We start from the raw sequence: 24770 nt of genomic DNA, 5'->3' as shown, positions 1-24770 counted from the left end.
TATTTATTTTTTGTGCTGCTTCTTTTCCTGCTTGCACCTGCAATATGAAGATAGTGTCCAGGCAGTTTACAGGTTATAAAGAAAATAAAGAATTGCATCAGAGAATAAAATGCCTTCTTCATATCAATACATTTTTGTGTTGTTTTTAGGGTAACCAACTGATTTGTTTTCTTTTTATCTCAAGTAAAAAGTCTTATGATAATGCAGCTTTCATGTGTAATGGCATTTACATGGTTTATAAACATGATTTATTTATCCATTTATTTAACTCTGTTATCTTTTAGTAGTGTAACTTTGACTTTATCGATTCTTCTTCTATCCACTAGTTTTCACAACTACAAATAAATAACCTTACTACTCACTCTTTACTTGCATGAATTAGTAAACATTAGCTAGTTCCATGCAAATAAGACGCTCTTTCATGAATTTAGGTCATAATCCATAATTTACTGCACCTGTTCCATCTTTCAGATTATGATTTTTTGAATAAATAACATCCAATTATAGTAACATACACACATTGCAAAAATGTTATTAGACAGTTCTGCTAATTTGGAAAGACCACATTTGGCTGTAGTTTAGGGGGATTTTCTCGTTTTGCTGAATATGCATTGGCCAAAGTTAAGATTTAATTTTTCACTAGAGATATATTTAGTGTAGTGTAGTTTTCTTATTTTTTCATTTGCCGTTTTCTGTCTTTTTTGCATTTTCAGAATCGTGGGCGCTTAGCAGAAAAGAGAACAATTCCTTTACCCCCGACACGAATACCTAAGAAGGAACTGACTTCGCTCTTCAGTAGTGACGATAGTGAAGAAAGTGAAAAGGCAAATGGTGACCACACTGAAATCAAAGTTGAAGATGATACTCATTTCAGTATAATGAAAAGGAGGTAATGTGTTCTTTGATTGTCAGCTGACATGGAACTTTCTAGGTAGACTTGTACTGGCTAGTTTAAAACATTTATTCTTCTCCCTCACAAGTAAAACAAAAATGATAATGATTTATATATATATATATATATATATATATATATATATATATATATATATATATATATATATTAAACAAATATATATATATAAACAAATATATATATATATATATAAACAAATATATAAACAAATTTGAAATCTCACTTTTCTTTCTTTCTTTCTTTCTAATTTATTGTTGTAGATGTTTTCTTCTTTGCTAGCCTTGTTATTTACAAATTCCCTTTCTATCAATATAATAGGTTTATAACTTTGTTTATTGGTAGTCTTCAGGCAGAGCAACTTACAAATATAAAAATACTTAACAATTGAGAATAGCGGTCTTGGCTATAGTGCTAGCTGTTTAAGAAGTACATCGAGTGCCAGTACCAGATAACATACTAACAACATATCAACAGAAGCACAGCAAACCAAAGAAATTACGGGATTGTGAAAGGCTACCACATATACAAAATCCAACTCTGTATAACAGAAGGCATGAAAGGCCCCAAGGTGATGAATGGATAGGGTGGATCTTTCAGAGCTGTCAGCAGATTATGAGCAGTTTGGATGGACAGAATAAACTTGTTATGCTGCTGCATCATGGAAGAGGTTGAGATGTCAAAAGGTGGCTGCTGGGCTCTTGCCAGCTTGAACTTACAGTAGACAGTCTATCCAGGAGTGGCAATACTGTCAAAATGTCTCTAAAAGCAAAGAATACATTTTCCTTAAATTTATAAATAACACTAGACCATCTCAAACTTCTGATAAGATGAGCATTCATGACTCTAACATTACAAAGACAATGGACATACTGTAAATGTGATTCATGGCAGAGTAGTAGGAAGGTGGAACAAACTGCTCACACATCAAAACCACAAGTCCTCACCTGAAGTTTGCCAAAATATTCTGGGTTGATTCTCAACCGTTTTGCAGTGATAGTCTTTGAATAGATGAATCAAAGTGGTAATTTGTAAATGACTCTGGTTCCTTTATTTCTGAAGCAAAGTTAACACTTCATTTCATAATAAGCATCTCATACTGGTCATTTTTGTATTTTTATGGTTTAGATGCTTTCCTTCCTCAGAATCATGTCATCACAGAAGGCACTATTAATCCTGCTTTGCTTTAGAAGATTCTTCAGGGAACATCTGACTATCTGTTTGTGATATGATGCTGAGGCTAAGGATCTGTGTTGGAAGGTTGCTAGTTCAAATCCCATTTCTGCTAATGAGATCATAATCTGCTGGGCCCTTGAGCAAGGCCCTTAACCTGCAATTGCTCTAGGGCGCATGTACAATGGCTGACCCTGCGCTCTGACCCCAAGGAGTATGCGAAAACTAACAAATTCCCAATAAAAGAAATTGTATAAGGCATAACGAAGAACAAAAGAAAAACCTCATTTGGATGATGCATCCATGCAGTGATCTGAAACTTAAAGTCTACACCACAGTAGTTGAAGAAAAAGGAAAGTAGGGTTTGGAGTGTCCTAGACAAGGTCTAGACATAAATGCACTTTAGATGTTGTAGCAGAATGTGAAATTAGCAGTTCATGCTTGAAACGCCACTGATACCACTGAATTGAAATAATTCTACAGAAAGAGCTAGGGAAAATTCATCAACAGCACTCTAAGAGACTGATTAATAACTATAGGAAAAGTCTGATGGTGCTGATTGTAGCTAAATGTGGGAACTATTTACTAAGTCCTTACATATCTCTGGTATTAAATGAAATACTGATTAAAAGTATTATTTGTTCATTCAGTTTCCCTTTTACATAATGTTGTGTTTGACTGAAGATTACTACATTGATAGTGAAAAACAGTAAAGTAATGCAGAAAATCAAACATGAGACAAAATACTTTTTTTCATCTGTCTGTTAATCTGTCTATCTTTACTCTTTTGCTAGCTTTATATTGTGAAACGCAATCTGTACATTAAGGTCAGTGGTAATAAATTAAAATTGTTATAGGGATTGGCCTTTGGTAGAGACTCTCCGTTGATGCAAAAAGCCTACCTTTGGAAAATGACCTAATATGTGGTCATGTCTTTTAGATAATAGTAGTGCAATGACAATGAAATGTCATTTTACCAGTTGGATTTCACAATGTAGACCTCATATCTCATTTTTTTATCCATAAATATTAGTTGTAATGGAGAAACCTGTGAGAGATGAGTGTGCCCAGGGATAATGGCAGAGCTATGAGTAGAAACAGGGATTGCTGCAGAGTAATGCAGAGACTATAGAAGACCATGGTAGAGTATGACAAGCAATTTTGGCAGAGAAAGGGAGGAGCTGTGGCAGGGTGAGGCAGTAATAATATTCAGATTGAGAGTGTAAAATACCGCTTTCAGCAGCATAGCATTTACTACTTGCTGTTTTAGTAGTTAATTAAACAGTACCACTGTACCAGAAAGCACATTTACCATGACTTCAGCTTAGTAAATCAATCAAGTAAGTTGTGTTTTCAAGTCTTGTTTGAACTATATGCTGAATATGCTACTTCTTGTTAGTTTTGCATTGTTTGGTTTCTTTCTCGTTGTTCTTGTTTATTCTTCTGATTATTGAATACTGTAATTACCGTACATAAAAATGGTTGACGGTGATATCTGAAATTTGAGGGGAATAATGGCATCTATTATATTTGAGTTTTTTTTTTATTGTTAGCCTTTTCAGAATACTCCTCATTGAAGTTCACAACTAATTTCTACAATTACCTATTTTTCGCACCATAAGACGCACTTTTTTTCCCCAAAAGAAGGTTGGAAATGTCTGTGCGTCTTATGGAGCGAATATTGCGTCACAGACCGTGATGTGTATTACCTGACAAAAGTCGACATCCAAGGGTAGAGGGCGACAAAACTCACTGTTACGTTACAGGCATTCCCTCTGTGCTTGGAGGAATGTTAGACTCATTGACTCGGCATCTAATCCTTTCGTGTGCGTGAGTTGTGAAATGTACACAAATGTAAACAAGGCAAGATGGCATCGACATCTCACGAGGGAGCGAATCGAGTGCAGAAAACAAAATACTCAGCAGACGATATAGACTCTGATTTTTCAGAATCTGATTTTGTTGAGAGTGATCAGGAGATCGAATAAGAGAGTGAGGAACTGGCATCAGCTGATCGAGACACCAGCCGATGCCGCCCCAGCTGAGCGCATTCGTGCAGCCGATGCACCTATGGCAAGGTTCGTGTGGGAGGAATACCTAGACATTGATCCATGGGAGCCAAACTGGCTACCAGACTTCACAAGACAGTATGGCTTGCTGTTGGACTCGACAGATTACCAGCCGCTGGACTACTTCAGGCTGTTCTTTCCTGAAGCTGCCTTTCAGCTACTGTCAGACGAGACAAACAGGTATGCAGAGCAATTTTTTGAATCGAGGGCTGTGCTTGCATCGCATTCTCGTTTTTCAAACTGGAAACCCACAACAAAATATGAGATAAAGGGCTTTGTGGCATTACAAATATAGATGGGACTAGACTGGCGATATAACTTCAGGGAGCATTGGTCCAAACGTGCTTTGTTCCCTGGTGGCATTGGACAGGTTATGCTGCGTGATGATAGGTACGTGCTCCTGCAAAGTGATTGTGAGCAACTGAGCTTCATAAATTCTGACACTAGCGATGAGGAGTTCTTGGGGTTTCCATAAAACTAGAAGAGCGCTTGAACCTTAAAGTCTCTCCTTATTTGTTAATGACAGTGATGATGTTTCTTAATACCGCTGTTGAATTTTACATGGTTGAAATATTATTCTGCTATATTTTATTAAACATATTAGTACACCATTTGGTTCAGAATATTTTTTTTCTTGTTTTCCTCCTCTAAACCTAGGTGTGTCTAATGGTCAGGTGCATCTTATGGAGCAAAAAATACGGTAATTACTCATTTGTACTATTAACTAGTTTATACTACTAATACTTACGCGAAACTCAAACCAAACAATAAACAGGAAAGACATATTCTCACAATAGTGTGCGTTTGATCAGAAAAAAAGATCTCTTGGCAAGTGTATTAGGAGAACATGCGGGTCGCTTTAAGTCAAAAGCGCAGCCCCGTGTGAAAGGCTTCTGGGTTGTGTGCTGCTTTTGTTTTAATGGAAAAATGCACTTGTTTTGCATGTTTTGAGCAGTCAACTGGATTACTTTACGTGGATTATGCAACAAGAGTAGCGTGAAAATTTTTCATGGACATTTTGATATTGTTTATTGTTTCTATATTTGGTCACAGTACACTCCCATTTAAGTATACACTTTATTAGCTCCGTTATGCATGAAAACATGACATAAATTTTTTTTATTGGTCATTACCACAAACCACATGGGGTTCATAACATTTAAGTATCATTTTTGAGTGGAACATTCCTTTAAGTACCTGTGGAAGAGCCCATGCAGATGTGGGAGAAACATGCAAACTCCACACAAGTGTCAGAGTGTTGAATTTTGGATCTGAAATGCAGCTAAGATTTTCACTGTACTCTGTACATGTGACAATATTATTACTAGTACTAGTACTACTACTACTACAAATAACAACATGCACAAGGTTTTAACCCATGATATTGCATCCATGTGCAGTGCCAATAACTCCTGCACCTTTGCTTGCCATTTTCTGAGCTAGATTGTACAGTTTAGCAGCAGGCATAAGACATGATCTGACTCTTAGATGTCAAATTATCTTACAGAACACTCAAACTCGAATTCATATTCAGTAACATGAATTTGAAACCTCTTTTCACTACCACATTAAGTAACCACACAGATTTTTTCTTTCTCATTGTGGATCATCTTAAGAAAAATCTGTCTTCACTTTGCAAAATTCTTAAAGCCATCTCAATGATTAAAAGACCAAGACAGAAGATTTCAGTTATACCTTTGTATAGTAGCAGAGGCAATTGTTATTTTGAATTAGCTGTATCTAGAGATCCCTGATATTTTTATTCATATATTTTGTTGACTGTGCGTTCAATTTACAGTAAGACAAGGGAAATTTTTATGAGTCACTTTACTAGGTAATTCAGTATAGTTCCTGATGCTGTATCGTCGTACTGTGCTGACAGAAAATCTTCTGCATACTGCTGTCTTTGTAGTGATTGCCAGCTGCAGTCACAAGCCAGGTTATTGAAGACTGCCACTTATGCCATGACATCTGTTATAATAGCTTTCTGCAATAATTCCTACTTGTTGGTATTTGCATTCGCCTTGTGCTATGACATCTGTATAGACAGTAGGTCAATTTGATTTTCTGCTGCTGAATAAGCAAAAGATTACTAGTGATAACCCCTCTGTCTCCATTCTGTTCATTTTCGGTCTATGTTGTTGCCACCCATGACACATTGTACATGTCTCCATCTCTTATTATCAAAAATGAGGAAATACACACAATTAACAACCACACAAAGCCTTTGTAATAAAGCACAATGTGTTTGATTCATCTGGGAGTATTGGAAGAAAAACACCTTTAACTTCAACAGTCTACCTATTTCTTTGAATTTTTTATTTATTTTGGCTATCTTGATTCAGAATATTTGAGTTTTGCTTTGAATTATTATTATTTTAACATTTTAGAAATTGTTTTCCATTTATTTACCTCAATGCTATTTTGTTTTTCTTAAGATGGAGCAATTTTCTGGTCTCGTTGCCATTATGTAGTGGTGGTCTTATGTGCCTATTCAGTTGTCTGACATTAGTCACCAGCAACAGCAACATGGTAGCGACTTTCTTGCACTACCTCAAGCCATGTGAACAAAGTTTATAGCTCTAATGATAATGATGTATCTTTGCCTGCTGGAGAATTGCAATGAATGAGTGAAAATAATGATAAATCAACGTGCACGATGAGCTACCAAAGCCCTGACACAACTAGGCTGGAGTTGCTAAAGCAGGCCATTGCAGCAGTGATCACCGTTGCTTTTTCCCAGCAAAAAACTTAAAACTATAAGAGTTGTCAGTTTGATAAATGATGCCAAGAGGAAGTGGAAAAAATGGGTGGCTCTAATCGAAGAGGAAAAGGCTACCATGTGGGAAGGGAATCAGGTGTGTATTATTATACCAGACCAAATGGACAGCCCAAGTGTCAAATATAAAACATGAGGTCTACATTGATTACTTAGATTTTAACCTGTTTTAGATGGGTAGCACAACTAGTACATTATATTAGTAGGAGGATTTAAAATTTGCTTAACTAGAAATCAATGTAGAGAAATTATACCATCATATTAACTGGTTCTAGAAGTGATATTTGCAGCATAATTTAGACTTAACTGCTTACAGGAATCATTTAAACAGTCTGTGAATAAAGCATTATAGTAGTTATTCTAGTTAAAAGAACAGCATGAATTTGCATTTCTGGATCTTGCTCTTGTACTATTTGAGCACTAGTAAATGGCCCAAGTCTTTATATGAGTGTATGTTTTATATAAAGTGTTACTAGATGGCTAAATAATTGCACTGAAAACCATAAAATCACAGGATCTGGCTATATCATTGATTAAATTTAGCTGATGGTTTCTGAGAAAAAAAGCCATCTTTTATGATTTACTTAGTTTCAGATCAGCATGGGAATACTTTTGGGTCATGCATATATCATGGTCACTGATTTTCTGTGCTCAGTGCCTTTATGCAGACAACATGACTGTGGTGGAACAATTGTTACTCTTTGTGCTTTTTGGAAGCATTCTCATAGTTTCAATATGTGATGTTTTGTGAAAAATGATGTCTTAAACAGAAATTGAATTTGGATGAAGTATAAGCACTAATTGCAGTTAAAGCTGACCAAAGCATTTAGCTCAGCTTAAAATCTTCTTTAACCACTATAACAAGTTAGCGTATATGCAGATATCAAAGAAGCTAGAGGAAGTTGGCACTTGGCAGAGTGTGTCCTGAGTATGTGAGACCAAAATGTCCTGAGACAAAAAAATACAAGTTTAAAACAAACAGGGAAAAAATTAGCACCTGAGTAATTTCTTCCAATGTCTGTCTCTGATGTTTGATATCACTTTACAGGTAATGCCTCCATTAGCATTCTTGATTGTAATGGAAATATACCTAGAGCCAGACTTTAGATTTGTGATGATTCTTGGTATCAGTAGAAATTTGGCAGCAGATAATGCTGTATAGTAAATAATATAGAATTAATCAGTGTCTAAATCAAATTATGTACAGCTTTGATAAAGATAATAAAACAGGACTTCATAATTTAACATTACAGATATCCTGTTATTGTCTTTAGAATTTCCAACACTAGTAAAATGCAGTTACTTTAAGTACAAGTACCATAATTATTACTGTAGTATTTTAAAACACTGAGACAATTCATAAATGACAAAATGGGATAAATATAATTTGGTGTGACTGAAAATTATAGCCAAGTGTAATATTTTGCTTTCAAACAGTATTTTGAATTGGTAATATGTAGAGAGGAGGCTGTATTTGGCCAAATGCTGAGCTCTGGGAGAAAGCCATGTCTAACATCAAATCATAGTGATAAAGTATTATCAGTATTTTTCTGTAAATATTAAAAATTATTTGATAAGTATGAACTAAAGATATAAGAAATGTGCCTGACAGCAAGGCATAATTCTCTGCTAGTGTGGCAGAATGTTTTAGTCAGCTTTGTCAAAAACTGTTTAACTCCAGCATCATAGTAATTGTAACATTTTTATGAATTAGAATAGATTAGAAAGTAATTAAAGCTTAATATTAAATGCACTTTCATACTGCAAGTGTGACAAAAGGCATACTGTACCATGTCAAATGGGTGGGAGTGTCTGTGGTGAAGATGAATTTATATAACTATTCTTTTAAGGACTTGAGGATGAAAGATTACATTTTAAAACTGGTGTTTAATTCTTATGTACAGTCTGGTCTGAATATAATTTTCACAGGTATGGTCTCACAGTGTCACATAAAATAGAACGGAGTACTGATTGAAACTTTAATTTAAAGTGGGTGATGCAAGTACAGTAATTTAAGGCTTCACTAATTAGGAGGGTGCTTAGTGTAATTCACATGTAGTTGATTTCATGTTGGAATAAATGATATTTATTTGTAGGTTATGCATATTACAGATTTTGCTTTGTTTATGAAAATATTAAAGCATTTCTAGTTAGCAATTTGTATTCAAAACTATCAGGCAAATGATCTCAGTTCCTTCATTACAATGCTCAGTGCTCTTTCCATTTAATTATTTACTTACTGGGTAGTACAGTGTATTTACATCAGTAACATGCATTGAATAAAAAAGAAATATATATATATGTTTAATTTTAAAATTCTGTGTTTCACATACCAAGCTATTGTAAAATTTGAAAACAAGAATAATTTTATGTTGTAGACAGCATACTGTTTTCATATTATAAAGTAAAAAAAAATACTGTAATTTTGGTGACCTGAAATTTTAATTGTGTATTTAACAATTATTAAAATCTATAATTATAAAACAAATTTCAGAACTAAATACCAGTAAAAATGAATGTAGAGTATATGCAGCATACCCTTCAAAAATGTAATTATGTCTCTTCGTGCACTCTGTTGTGAATCTCCATGCAAAGTTGGAGAGGTGTTGATGCAATATATTTCATTCCTGTCTCAACTAACACAATACTACTTGATAATTGCCAGAATAGCTAATTGTCTTGAGTATCTGGCATCTATCACCAGGACATGACTTGTTTTCTTCCTAATTGCTAATCACCAAGGTTTAAGGATGTAAAAGGTCAGTCAGTCATTCTCATATGCACATAATCCAGTTTAGGGTCATGAGTGACCAAAGCTTATTCTAGCATCACGGTGCATAACGTAGGAAATGGACCTGGACAGGGAGCCAGTCCATTGCAGGGCTCACTAATGCACTCATGAGCCAAGACGTGTCCAATAACCTAACCTGCACAACCTACCAGGCACAGTACTTGAACTCAGAACGCTGGATCTATGAAGCAGTAGTGCTAATCACTGTGCTTCTGTGCTGCCCATGGGAAAAATATGAAAAGATAGTATATTAAATGTGGTAATACTATTTTGGTGCGCACACCTGGTGCACTTACACTATCAGTATGCACTGAAAAGGAGGAGTGATCGGTAGCACACTAATAAATAACACTACTTAGATGTCCCTTTCAGAGAAAAGATTAGTTACAGGCAGCAGGATGGTAGTTATAATGAGGTTTGAATATGCTTTTGTGACAAAGCTTATTATACAGTTGCAATGTAGAATGCATCCATTTTTTATAACATAAATACATCTTTTTCTTCAAAGCAGTCAATTTGAATTTCTCAAAGATCAAATGATAAGTCAAACACAAATTCCATTAAAATTCCCACTAATCCAGTTAAAACAATATCTAAACATATTTGTTGCCTTCAAGTAAGAGCTGTTAATAAATTTACCGGTCTCTGAAACCTAATTGTGCAACATTTTACACCTTAATGTGCGGCAGGAACCTTCACACCAGGGCTCCAGCATGGTCTGAACAGTCTGTCTTTGACTTTACTTTGGGAAAATAAAGGTCTGACAAGAGGAGATAATAGGATGTACAATCTATTAAATTAGATTTCCAATGAATTTAGAACAGTGAGGCAGCTGTAGACAGGGCTTCAACAAATTTAATTTGGTGGATTTTGAAGAAAGAGCAGATACGGGGCTTCATCTGTATGCAAAGGTTTCACTGTCACACCTCTTTTTAACATTTTGGTTTTTTTTATCTAATTTATAAATTAAAAAATATATCCCTTTTTTTGGAAAGCCATATCTATAAACAGAAAACCTAAACTTCATATTTCTGTTTCCCATCAGAATTATCTTTAGGCTTTTTACAGCATTTATCTTACTAAGGAAATTTGAAAATAATATGGGTATAAAGTACTTAAGGAATTTTACTGTACAATATGAATCTGTGTGATTTATTGTATTGCCTTTTTATTCTTTTTCTTATCTCATTTGTGGCACTGTTCTTTATAAAGGTGTCCAACATGTGTAAAAGTTACTCCTAATTTTAAATCTTTTGTAATTATTTATATTTACACCTATCATGAAAACATTTGTGTTTTATTATTTAGTAAGTCCTATTATGTTTATATAATTAACTCATAGTTTTTAATTCAGTAATTAAAGAAATCAGTAGGTATCCATCCTAACAGTTTATAAACTTTTGTGGTTTCATGAAGGGATGCTCTGATCAGGTTTTTTTTTGGCTGATGCTAAATGTTGTCATTAAAATCTGATATTTCATGTGCTATGTTAAAGTGTTATTCTTGGTATTCCTACAATTAAACAGTAGTCTATTTGTAGATTTTTCTTAACAAATACAACTATTTTAAGGTTAATAATCAGTGACTTTAATTGAATCCTTTTACTAAAATAAATAAAATCCCTTAAAATGAATACTGTTTTATATTAATAAAATATTTATATGAAATATTTATCTGTACTACATGCATATCTGGGCATATACATCAAATAATGGAATAAGCCAGTCCCATGCTGACACTTCTTGGCACACCCAATGTGTGCCCCAAGATTGGAACTCTGTGAGTGCATTGATATATATTCTTTTTTATTGCTAGTTTGTAGCTATTTGTTGTATTTTGTTTGTGGTTATTATTCTGCCTGTGTATTTTGTTGTTTCTGGCACAGTGACACAGTGATTAGGACTGATGCCTCACAGTTCAAATCATATTTTTGGCCACAGTAATCAGTCCAGCATAGTTGGCAGACTTTTTCCTAGTCCTGTAGGACACTTTAAAGATCATTGCACCATTATAATAGACTCAAAACTAGTTCAGTTCTTTCTTCGTGATTGACTTCAGAGCATTTCACAAAGTTTGGCGAAGTTGACAAACACTGCCATGATTTTTGGTGAATTCAAGGTGGTGTTTGCATAGGCCCTATTACTTACTCCTTAGATTCCTTGCTCTCAGTTTATAACTCCACCTGCTTTAATACAAAATCCATTAATTTGATCTTTTATCTTTCTCTCTCTCTTCTAAATTCTGTATGGCTCCTCTCATTTTAAAGCCTGCCTTAGTACAGGAGAATTACATGTGCACTTACTCAATACCCTAATATTTCTTCCAAAGGAAAATTACAGTTTCATTGCTTCAACTTCATTGCTTGGAAAAGCAGAGCCTGAAAAAAGTCAGTTTTTGGAGACTCCCAGTTGAGTCATTTGAGGTGAAAATCTTGACAATTTTGATTAGTGTGTAATTGAATTAATTTCATGCAATTAATTTCTGTAAAGCACAGCAGCTATTGTTGTAGTCAACAACATACGAATATGCTGGGTTGTAATGTTTAACTGTAAGATGAATGGGTGGACTTTTTCACCTTAGGTTTGGTGGAATATCTCTAGTGATCCTATGCAAATTAACCCTATCATTAAAACCAGCTTATTAAATACATTGATTAATGGTCAAGCCTGATTTTTGGTGAGTTAGACCCAGTAAAACATTGATGAACTCACCATGAAATGAAAATTAAAACTCCTGAAAACCTCCTGCAAAAAAAGTTGATGTTTTTTAGTCTTAGTAGTGTTAAAAAGGCATTTCTAAGTCTTACTAGCTTTTATGAATTACAGTCAGACCCTTACTGTCCAAATCGAAAACATCGAGGGCTTTAGGTAGCCGCCTTAGCAGAGGCCATTTTGACAAATACTTTTCAAGAGCAAAAGTGTAAGATCTATGAAATAAGAATAATCATACTTCAGTTTTTGCTGAAATTTAACTGGATAATCCTTGAAAGATTTGGAACAATATCCTGTGGGCAATACACAATGTGAAATTTTATGTTGACTGGTGCCTTTGCATATCAGTGTATATCTAGCAAGAAGTGAAGTATGCATTCCATAGTATAAGTCTAATACCAGTGGCCAAGCCTTGTGGTGACAGTGTCACATATTGGAGATAACTGCATCAGAACTTGGATAGCTTGGCATCATCAAAGGTACTGTGATTACTACTCTGTATCAGAGGATTCTTCATGAGATTATCAAGTCACTTGTATGTGAGTTAAAGCTGAAGTACATCTGGATAATGCATGAGATACTGTATGTATGCATCAGTGTGGTTGAAGTGAAAGTAATTTGGAGTTTTGCATAGTAAATCCCATGTATATCTTGTAGAGAAATGTGGAATTGATTGATGCTTAGAAAATAATGTCATCGATGAAGCCTTCTATATGAGAGGGCCAAAATTCCTCCACAGCTTTTAAGAATCTGATAACTAACTGTTATAAATGTCTGGTTTACCGTATTGTTGCAGGACATGATGTAGGCAGTCCAATGCGTAAGTTTGTTTTTCCTTACAGAACAGTGAGTGCTGTATAATCTTCTATAATAGCTTAACAAATTTCAAAATATTATTCTTGTTTATATAATGTTCCCTTTTATCTAATATTAGCTGGCTTTACTCAGGATATTTCTTGAGGCAATGGGCCTCAGTTATACTACCATCAGCTATTTGGATGTATCAGAAGTACTATGCAATTGTGTACTTTTCTGTATATAATATACTGGGCTAATATTATTGTCAGGCAGTGTAGTGTAGTGATTAAGGCTTTGGATGTAGGACTTCAAACCCTGAGGCTGAGGGTTCAAATCTTGCTACTGACACTGTGACAAGGAGTAAGTCACTTCACCTGCGTGTGCTGCAATTGGGGGAATAAAATAAATGTGACCTCAGGATGCTGAATTGTTTTCAATTGAAACAGGTAATCAGCATGAATGTGAAATTTGAGTACATATTATCATTATTAAATGTTTGTGATTTTCACTTGTTTACACTCAATGTATTTATTATTGTGCTTTTCATCAGTTGTATGTTTAAGCTTGTATTTTTTATCATAGCCATAGGCAGACAATAAAGTACTAACACTGAATCATGTTTAACTTTAACTTATTACAATACGACAGTGACATTTACAAGTTGCACATTTAGACGGCCCTTACAGAGAATTAAATGTTTATACTTTTAAGAATGTTTTCTCTAGTGCTTAAAGGGAAAAAATAGTTGACGGGTACTATGCTTTGGAGACTTCTTAAATGATTGAGGGTCCCCCTTTAAAGTCCTTGGATACAAATGTATATGTAAAGAATTTTGGAGAGAGTTTGGGGCAGGCACACATGTAAATGTAAATGATTGCAGAGGTTGGTAATGGGGGTCCTTTTGAAAAGAACACAGATGTAAATGAATATTACAGTGGCGGAGCTTGTGGAAGCCCCGTTGTTTAAACTTTTGCTTTTGGTTCTGTTTTGTGTTGCTCTGAGGACACCACTTACAGCTCTACTTCTCTCTTCTTTCCTTTTTCCCTTTAGTGAAGCAACACCTACACTCACAGCCACAGTGACCTGCACCCTTACTGGTGCTTTATAGCATGCTTGCTAAGCATTGGGCTTTGCATGTTCCTTGAGCTTCGCCGAACTTTCTTGTTCCTGACCTGGTACTAGGTCAGATTTTTTTAAACATTAAATTCTGAAGTTATCTTTTGACATTTACATTTTTTACCTTTTTATTGTTAAAATAAGTGAGATTTTTACTTGGCAATAAAATATATATTGATATGCTTTCATTGTCATCACCTTTTGTGACTCTCCTTGCACTCACTCATAAAATTATAAGAAAAGTTCATCTAAAATATCTCTGTTAATATGTATGGCAGTTGTGTAACTTGGTGTGTGTGCAGAGAGAGAGAGGGAGAGATTCATACCTTTTTTAAAGATTCCATCTATCAATTTTGAAACCAATCAATCAATTTCTGTGTCGCAGGGAAGTGGAATCTCTCCTGGCAGCATTGGGTGCAAAGCAGAAACAAAACCCTAGAATCTATTAATAAAAAATGTTTTGCAAAAGACTAGTGTTCCATCTCGGCCCCAAATGGAACACTGGTCTTTTGCCAAGCATTTTTTATTAATGGTAAAAAATATTGTTTTCTTTCTATGTATTTGATTCACAAAGTAACACTTTGTAATCTTAGCCCTTGCTTTTGGGCTTTTTATTTTTTTTAGAAGAAAGCATTTATAAAAGCGTAATATCAAGTTATAGTTTTATACAGAGTGTCGAAGTAGTTAGTGCTGCTAATTCACAGTTCCAGATGAATGAATTTGAATCCAGGCTTGGTCACTGGAGGAGTCACAGTCTTGGTGGACTTGACACATTTTGTCTTAGTCATTGTGGGTGTTCTCTGTGTATGCTGGGGTTTCATTTTGCATTCTAAAAATGTAGAATATGTGTTAGGTTAGCTAATAACTTTGAATTGGCACAGTGTAAGTGTAGGGGGTGCTAAGTGTGACCTGTAACAAACCAAACTCAGAGTGAGTGAGGTAACCTCTGCCTTTTTATATTTGGCTGGTGACTTTTTAGTTTGTTGGTTGCTTGGATTTCTATAATTGTTTCATATATATCAATATATATTATATGTGTTTTCACAAAATTTCAAAAAACAGCAGGCAAGAACAACATTATGGATATGTATCCTTAAATACGTATGCTGGTTCTTGGCTTTTTTCAATGCTGTAAAAATAATTACTTTTGTTTAAAATTTTGACTCATTGGTTGGATGTTTGTTTTATGAAGCTGTTTGTAGTAACCAGTAAGTTTAGTTGACCAGAATATAACTTTTAAAGTATTATTAGCAGAATAGAAATTCAAGGTCATAATATTTAATCAATAGATGTGCCAAACTGATTGCACCAGTTAATAAAATAAAAGGCCATGTGACATTATCTGACATACCTTAATCAGAGTCCTGTAAAAGCCCTTGAGTAGCATGAGTTTAACAGAAATGTATACACTAAACAAATTTTTATGAAATCATTGAAATGCAGAGAGCAGTGCTGTAAGTTGTTGTTAAACCCAGAAAAGTAGGAGATTTTTATTCTGGTCTCTTCACTTTAATTTCTTGGAATCTAAGGTATCACAGTACTTTGTTTTTGGTTGGTGGCAGGGTTATTTCCATCAAGTGGAAAAGACCGACTTTCAATAGTTCATCCCACACTTTAACACCTACAAGAAGGAATCCCCTTGGCCTTAAGTTTAAATACAGAGAGAGTCGCTTTATTTCCATTGGGGATTCCCCCACCTCCAAGTGCCCATGCTGTAAAAAGCCAACACTACACAAAACTGTAGGCAGTAATCAACCAGAAGCCTTCCCTTTAATGTTTAACTGACTTTTGTCTTCATCTGACCTGTAGCTTTTATTGCTTATTATGGAAAAAATGTATGCATAGTTTATACCATGTGGAATTGTCACAAATGCAGAGATCTGGACGTGAGTTGTAGAAAGAAATAACATCAAGTTTTTGAAAATTATAGAAGCACATTAATATATGTCTTTACTTAATGGAAATCTGCATTTGGTTTTATATGAAAAATAGGTTTATGATTGTGGTTATTTCATTAGATATAGAAGATGTCTATCAGAAGATGTTTCTGTCAATATAAATCAATGTTTATTTTATTTAGTGCTGTTCTTGATAAACATTATCATTATTTGTTAAGAGCCTTTTAAAAAGTGGAATTCCATCCAGCAAATTTTGTTGTTCGTATAATTAGATACCAGGCAACACTTCACATTCTCTTTAAAAAAAATGGAATCACATGTGATTTCTTGAATCCTAATAAATAATCGCATAACTTCATACATGAATATTGTATTGTGTAAATAATGTCATATTAGTCCCTTGCCGGAGTATGCTCAGCTTTACCAACTGTCAGAAAAAAAAGGTTTGTCCCTAGTAGTGCCTGTGTTCCTGCACTCGATGATGGTGTAAGACTAAGGAAGAATGCAGTAAATGTGGCTATGAATGAGTGTGTGGTTCATTCTAGTGCATGGTTACAGCATTACAATACAAGCAACATTATGAAATATGGTGCTAGGAAATAACCATGTTGGATTGCCTCAAGATAACTATTGACACATTTGATTTGTATGAGTAATTATGTCATTCTTCGGAGGAAAATTAAAGTAGTTGTAAATAATAGTGTGATTAAATTTTAGCAGTTAGTTATTGTTTTTGGAGATGATTAGAGAAGCTGTTCCTTAAATGTGAGGGGTGAACATAAAAAATAATTTCTAAGGTTGTAAGGTAATCTTCCCCAGCTCTCAGGAAGTAGAGGGATGAATGCTGATTTCAGTTGTGACTAAGTACAGTAGTTTGTTTGTTTATTTATTTATTTTTTATCTCTTGGATATTCTCTTTCTTGTACAATGAATTATTAAAAATTAATTACACTTCTTAATCACATAAGGGTTATGTGAGCCAAGCGCTCAAAGCTTAAAAACTCAGAGTAGTTTGCAAAAAGGGTATTTTGGAAATATCGGCAGAATAGCTAAGTGTAATGGGCTTGAACTGAATTCAGTATGAGAAAAATGTTTGAAGTAAAATGAAAATTAACTCTAGTTACTAACAACAGAAAACAGAACTTGTAGAAATGTTGTACTTTCAATTACTTCATTCTTATCACAGCATGTATGTTACACGATAACCCTTTTTTAACTTTGCAAATATACTGTATACAGTTTATCATTTTTAGATTTGAAAAGCATGCCAAAAGTTAATTTATCCTCAATAAACATGCTGTGTCATTATCTTTCCCATGAGCATGGAAGTTTCTCATTACTTAATTTTGTGTGTTCTCTCATAAATATTTTTTTTTTTGCAACTTTAGATCACACATGGGTTACACACATGGGTTTGAACAAAGTGTCTAATCATAGAATGTCAACTTGCATTTTGTCATGTGCTGGTATTAAAGGCTTTGCTCTTTACAAAGGAAACAAGGCAAAGGGTTAGGGACCTCCACAGTATCCCATTTAATGCCCAAACAAAACTTAAAACCTGGCAAAGTAACACCAATGGCAGGTTCAAGATCACTGGTTTGTAATCAAGAAAAGTTACAAAAAGGGCGCATTTGAAATCAGAGATGTGCCTTCCTCAATCACGGGTTTGAGAGTGAACAGCGACTTCTGGTCTTTTTTATCACTTAAATGTGTAGTGAGGCAGAAGGAGTGGGATTTCTGGGACGGGAACACAAGAGACTTTCTTGCTGTTCCTGTGGACCTGTTCAAATTCTATATGTAAAAAGTGAGAAGAAGTCAGTAACCGTGCTTCTCTGCTCAACATCCCCCTTAAATTAATATCCTTGGAGCCCTCAAACTACTCTCCACACACGCGTGTCTGACAAATTGTATATTTTTTATTAATTTGGCTCATTACAGCAGTGGTTGCACTGCTGCTTTGCAGCAAGGAGTCTGGGGTTCATGTTCGGGCTGCTCCCTGCATGGAGTTTGCATGTTTTTCCCATATCCACATGGGTTTCTTTGCACAGTCCAAAGAAAGGCAGATTAGATCAATAGGCAATCCCAAATTGTCCCTAATATGTGTGTGTGTTCACTTTACAATGGGCTGGCATCCTGTTCAGCTTCTCTGTGACCCTACCCTGGGTAAGTGGGTTTGGAAAATGGATGGAATATTACATTGCAGTAAAATATTTTATTATTTTCTATTTCTAGTCAATGTGCATTGTATAATGATTAATTTAATCAGTAGTTTTAAATGTGAAGCACCTGCAGATTTTTCATTGTGAATGTGTATCTTTACTGAAAACGAGGACACACACATAAGCATTTAGATAGATAGATAGATAGATAGATAGATAGATAGATAGATAGATAGATAGATAGATAGATAGATAGATAGATAGATAGATAGATAGATAGATAGATAGATAGATAGATAGCACTTTATTTATCTCAAGAAAAAACTTAGCATACTACCAGGTCTTAATTCCCAAATCAGAAATTGTGAAGAAATCTGATCTAATTTCTGTGCTGTTTATAATACATGGCCTAGATGTGGCTATATCATTTAAATAGGTATTCAGCTTATATGGAATATGTGTGCTGCATATGTGTTGTGTTGCATTTACAGGAAGTCATAGATGTGTTTCCCTGCCTGTTTTTCTGCTTATGCTGATCAATTTTGTATGTTTCAGAAGCAGTGCCTGTTTTCTATACACTGTATGGTGTGTGTGTAGAAGAGCTATAGCTTTATTTGCCATAGCATTTTCTGCCATGATTTCCTCTACCTCCATGCAGAGATACTTTTGAATACATAACAGGAGCCAAGAGTGGTGGGGATAGTAGTGTTAGGTGCTTTGATGAGTCCCACTGATTGGTAAACTTTCAAATAAGATGAATAATGTTCAAATATCTCTGCACTCGTCTCTCACCATGCCTTCCTATTTTTTAAATGCATCTCATAATGCGCAAAAATGATGGAATCAAGTAACATCCTCAGTTAAATAATTTTGAGTGCTATGCATTGGTAGTTTTACTGGTCCTGTGTGTTACCAGGAATATCTTGGCCTTAATTTAATTAACACTGAAAAATGAACGTTGTATAAATGTATCGGCATACCATCCATTACTGTCCTTATTTAATTTTAATGGAGAACTCTGCTGGCATATCTAAATGCACACATTCAGTATAATTACAATATGTTCATGTTAGTAACTGCCTCTCTGTTTTCCATGGAATTGCTTTTATATTTGAAAGAAGAAGGCTCAGAATTTGCATGATATTAAATATAATATTGTTTGCTTTGAATTAATACTTACAGTTAAAATCACTATATATAAAATTGTGTTTGCTTATCTGTCAATATGAAATATAACTATAATAAATATAGCACCCATTAGTGAAACTTGCTAATGGTTAAATTGTTTTGGATAAATAAATTGGTAAAAATTATGAAAATGTATCATAGTTTATGTAAAATTGAGTTCAACCTACAGTAACAGAATGAATCAATCTATCAATTGATAACATGTTTTGTTACTGGTGGCCTTTTCCTTGCCTCAGTTAAGCTGGTAAATATGAAGGACAAGGTGTTCTGATGGCTTCTTTTAATAAAAAATAAAATCATTATTTTCCAGCTGCCTAAGAACAGATGTGCATTCTGTTAATAAAATGAAACCTTATACATTTTTATATGACTGGTATTAGCAAGAATACAGCAGCGCCAAATATTGCTGGATCAAATATCCTGGGAAAATGTCCTTATGCATAATTTAGGGCAATATTATACCTCCAGAGCCCCTGTTGGACAACAATTACTCAATACAAGATGTGTGTTCCCACCTTCCTTGCGTTGTACAAACTCACCATAAGAGTAAACTTTGGCTAACTAATATTTGGGTCATTACTTTTGCCACTTACTTGAGGTGGACAGTTTAGGATGTAATTATTAAGGATTTTTCCACAGTGTTAATACTGATAAGCTGGTTTTATCGCTTGAGCTACTATGTTGTTCCCTTATCTAGCTGACTCAGGTACCTGGGTGTTACCTCCTTTGACGCAGGTTGTGACCTTGTGCAATGCTTTATAAGCTATTGTCAATTGAGCTGCCAAAAGGGGAATGAGCTGTGGCTATGCAGTGAAACTATACATCACTTCTTAAAAACAAAACAAAAATCTGTTCAATGCACTTTAACAGTGCAAGTACTTTTCTAAGCAACAGGTTTAAAAACATTGCCTATTATTTATTTTTGATAGTAATTTCCTTTCCACTGTCCACTGACTGGCTTCCATGTTGTAAAAATTTTAAAAGTGGATATATTTTTGGCTCATCTGAGGTTTTGTTTATAGTTTTAAAATAGGGGTCAGGTAATTACTACCAAGTTGAAATAGAGCAGTGAAGGAAAAATGTATCGAACCATACTTCTTAATATTAGCCCGCTACAATTATACACTCCACTTAAACTTAAAACTGCAATGTGACACTATATGTGGCAATGTGACAGGCATATCCATGGAGGAATGCACAGACCTCTACAGGCTAGACAACGGCACCTTGACTGCATTTAGGTCCATCCGACGCCGCCAGGTTGCATCTCAGACTGTCCAGGAGCTCAGTGATGCCCTGGTCCAGATGTGGGAGAAGATCCCCCAGGACACCATCCATCATCTCATTAGGAGTATTCCCTGACGTTGTCAGGCATGCATACAAGCACGTGAGGACCATACAAATTACTGAGTACGATTTTGAGTTTCTGCAATGAAATTTCAGCAAAATGGACTAGCCTGCCGCATCATTTTTTCACTTTGATTTTTGGGGTGTCTTTGAATTCAGCCCTCTGTAGGTTGATCATTTTCATTTCCATCAAACGATGTGGCATTCTTTCGTTCCTAACACATTACCCAGACCATATTCAGATCCGATGTGTTTTCAAAGCGTTCCTTTAATTTTTTTGAGTACTTATATATATATATATATATATATATATATATATATATATATATATATATATATATATATATATATATATATATATATATACACACACACACATCCATCCATCCATTATCCAACCCACTATATCCTAACACAGGGTCATGGGGGTCTGCTGGGGCCAATCCCAGCCAACACAGGAAGCAAGGCAGGAACAAACCCTGGGCAAGTGCGTCAGCCCACTGCAGGACACACACACACACCAAGCACACACTAGGGACAATTTAGGATCACCAATACACCCAACCTGCATGTCTTTGTACTGTGGGAGTAAACCGGAGCACCTGTAGGAAACCCATGCAGACACAGGAAGAACATGCAAACTCCACGCAGGGAGGACCAGGGAAGCGAACATATATATATAGACCAGAAGAGGGACTACGCCTCCGTCGGACCATGAGAGGTTAGCCGCCCTGGATGGTATGGGGACCACGGGAACAAAGCTTGGAAGCTCAACCCTATAGGGGCCCGTAGTCACCGCCAGGGGGCGCCTGGATGCCTGAAGAGCCCTGGCCCTCACCACCTCCGCCACACCTGGAAGTGCTAGGGGGATGAAGACCAGGGACACCCGGAGTGCTTCCGGGTGCGCAGCCGGTACTTCCGCCACACTAGGAAGGGCCTGCAGAAGCACATTGGGAGGCACCTGGAGCACGTCTGGGTGGGGATAAAATTGGGCTGCCTCTCTCCATTCGATGGCTGGAGTTGGGAGTGTAGAAGGACAGAGTTCGGATGAAGAGGAGTGGTGGCGGTGAAGAAGGCATTGTGATTGAGAAGCCTGGACTTTGGGGTGATTGGTGCTGCGGCACTGGGTTGTGTGTGCGAGAGAGAGAATGTGTTCAGGACATTATCTCCCCCAAGACACTAGAGGGCAGCCCCCCTGAGTTGCTGTGGTTTGGAACAGCCCGTGGGTGCCGCTAGGGGGTGCTGAAGGTGATGCTGGGTCCTTGGAGGAACCTCTTCCGTCACACGCAGAAATGCAGCTGGAAGAAGGTTGAGAAACACCAGGTGTGCTATAAAAGGAACTCCCTCACCACCAATCAGAGGGCCAGAGTCGGGTAGTGGAGGACAAAGCTTGCAAGGAGGAGTGTAGGCAAGGAAGAGAAACAAGAAGAAGAAAGGACTGTGTTTATTTATATATTGGTGCTTTATATTGTGCTGTGTATTGGGGAGCGAAGGAAAAATGCTTCCCCACTGAAGAATAAACGTGTGTCTTGGCCTGTCTGTGTCGGGGTTGAGGGAGCTGTATACCCCCTGGTGGATCATAATATATTTTTATATATAATATATATATATATATATATATATATATATATACACACTGTGTGTGTGTGTGTGTATATGTGTGTATATATATATTTATATATATATATATATATATATATATATATATATATATATATATATAAATATATATATATATATAAATATATATATATACACTGTGTGTGTGTATATATATATATATATATATATATATAAATAGTTTTTTTTGGTGGGAGTTTGAATAAAAAAACAAAGCAGCAGTGTTGTATTTTCCATGTTGTTACATTTCCTCCTATAGGGTAGTATAGGATGTGGACAGTTTGAGCATGTTGTTTTTAGATCGTCTGAAATGATGTCCATTGATGAAGATGAAAATTTAACCTGGTGAAAGTGAGTTACTTGTACAATATTTACTTTTGTAACTGAAGACCATTTAAACAATTCTATATTATCATCTTTGATTTAAAATTGAGTGTTTTGCAAAGTAAAATTTGGGCATCACTTTGAAAGCATTCCTGGAAATTATTTTTTCAGAGAGATAAAGGTGTGGAGTGTGAAGTGACATCTTTAAGTCCAAAGACTGTATTGTCTTAAGTGGAAGCAATTAATATTGTCTCTGTTTTTATTACTATAGGGTATATGCATCTAATATTAACCATCTTTAATCCGGTATTTTGTAACATTATGCTGTTTAAGGGGATTAGAACAGTAATCTGATTTTGACAGAAAAAATCCTCTGGTGACACACTTATTAGTACAACTTGGCAGTGTAGTCACACAACATTACTCTAATGCAACTTTCAAAGATCTCAGTTGTAATCTTTAAAGCCATGTATGGCCTTCTACTTAAACTTGGTGATCAATAGCTGTTTAATAGTCATTATTAAATAATAAAATAATAGTGCTTTTGCATATATAATGTTACCTTAGTCACAAGATACATTCAATGAGTATTAGAAGAGATGCATTTTGTGTTTATTATATGCTAATTATGTAAGAAAACTGAAAATATTTGCTATTGTCTAACTTTTTTCCTTTCTGTGAGGAAGTAGTGTTTTTTCAAAAAAGCATTTCAAACAATTGCATATTTAGTATTTACTGAAATGCATAACATACTTACATAATTTACTTAGGTGTTATAATACATAGTAGACTTGTAAGATTTACACTGTCTTAGTCTTTGGAATTACACTTGTACTCAGAGAGAGCAAAATAGATGTGTACAAGATATACATACTTGATGTCCTAGGAAAAGAGTTATGAAAAGTTTGTGTTGTGGATTGTCAAAATAAACTTAGTTTGGGAACTACTTATGGATTTGTCTGATTAATATATCTATGGACATAAAATGATTTAATGAAATCCTATTTAAAAGTTTGAAAAAAATGTGAATTAAGAAATGTAGGTTATAATTTAGACCATTGATCATGCGTATATTAGAAACATTTTTATATTACTGTACTTGCATACTACCAGTTAATAATAAAAATTTAGAAATATACAAAATGGCGAGTATTAGATGCTTCAGCTCATAAAAATGGTTAAGGAACTGTAGAAAACACAATATTCTTTTTGTCTTAGCCATACTTAATTTATTTGGGAGACTAAATAAATTGGATATTCCAGTATCAGCTTTAATCTCCAAAATCCAGCCTATCAGCAATATTTACTAAACCAGCCTTTCTTTTAATGTAACATTAAATCAAATCAAACAACCTGAAGCTTATGTCATTCTTCGTCAGAATGGTCATGTTTTCTGTGGATTAAACTAATGAAATAAATTGCAGTTTATTACAAGTAGACTGAGATTTTGTCTTAAATGCTTCTGTAGTGTCTTAATCAGATTAAGTGCATTGAATTAGGCAATTCAAATAATATTTGTCTGGTGCCTTGCTTTCTTTTTGTATGCAATGTGTTTAATTGTGGATTTAATTTAAAATAATCTGCTATAAACCAGACAATTTCCTACATTGGTCGTAGTGTGTTCCTGTTGGATAAGAGCTCAAGTTGCCTTATCATTATTAAATAATTCATTTGTCACCTCAGTTTTTAAAATCTAATTTCAGATAAGTTACAAAATTATAGTATATTCAGCTTAAAAAGGAAGGAATCTTTTCCAGCTTAAGTCAGGAATCACAAAAAAACATTTTGTAAGAAACGGTGAGTCTCTTGTCAAGCCCAAAACTAGCTAGCTCTTTCCCAATTAAACGAAAGGGCCAGATTAGCACAAATTTACCCTAATAAAAATAC

At 35.1% G+C, this 24770-nt stretch overlaps 1 protein-coding gene across 10 annotated transcripts in view; it reads left to right on the top strand.

The window, feature by feature from the left end:
• The window catches only part of samd11 (sterile alpha motif domain containing 11), a 130571-nt gene that overhangs the window by 52068 nt on the left and 53733 nt on the right, over positions 1-24770 (top strand). For all 10 annotated transcript variants that reach the window (XR_003717013.2, XM_051931037.1, XM_028807859.2 and 7 more), the window contains exon 3: positions 714-889. Coding sequence is in view for 9 of the 10 variants with exons in the window: in XM_051931037.1 (XP_051786997.1) it covers positions 714-889 (176 nt within the window). In the remaining variant the exon portion in view is untranslated. The remainder of the gene's footprint in view (positions 1-713; positions 890-24770) is intronic.

This window comes from Erpetoichthys calabaricus, chromosome 8 (assembly GCF_900747795.2).
Source record: "Erpetoichthys calabaricus chromosome 8, fErpCal1.3, whole genome shotgun sequence".
In the NCBI taxonomy this organism is placed as follows: domain Eukaryota; kingdom Metazoa; phylum Chordata; class Cladistia; order Polypteriformes; family Polypteridae; genus Erpetoichthys; species Erpetoichthys calabaricus.
This window is presented reverse-complemented; position numbering and strand designations above follow the sequence as displayed.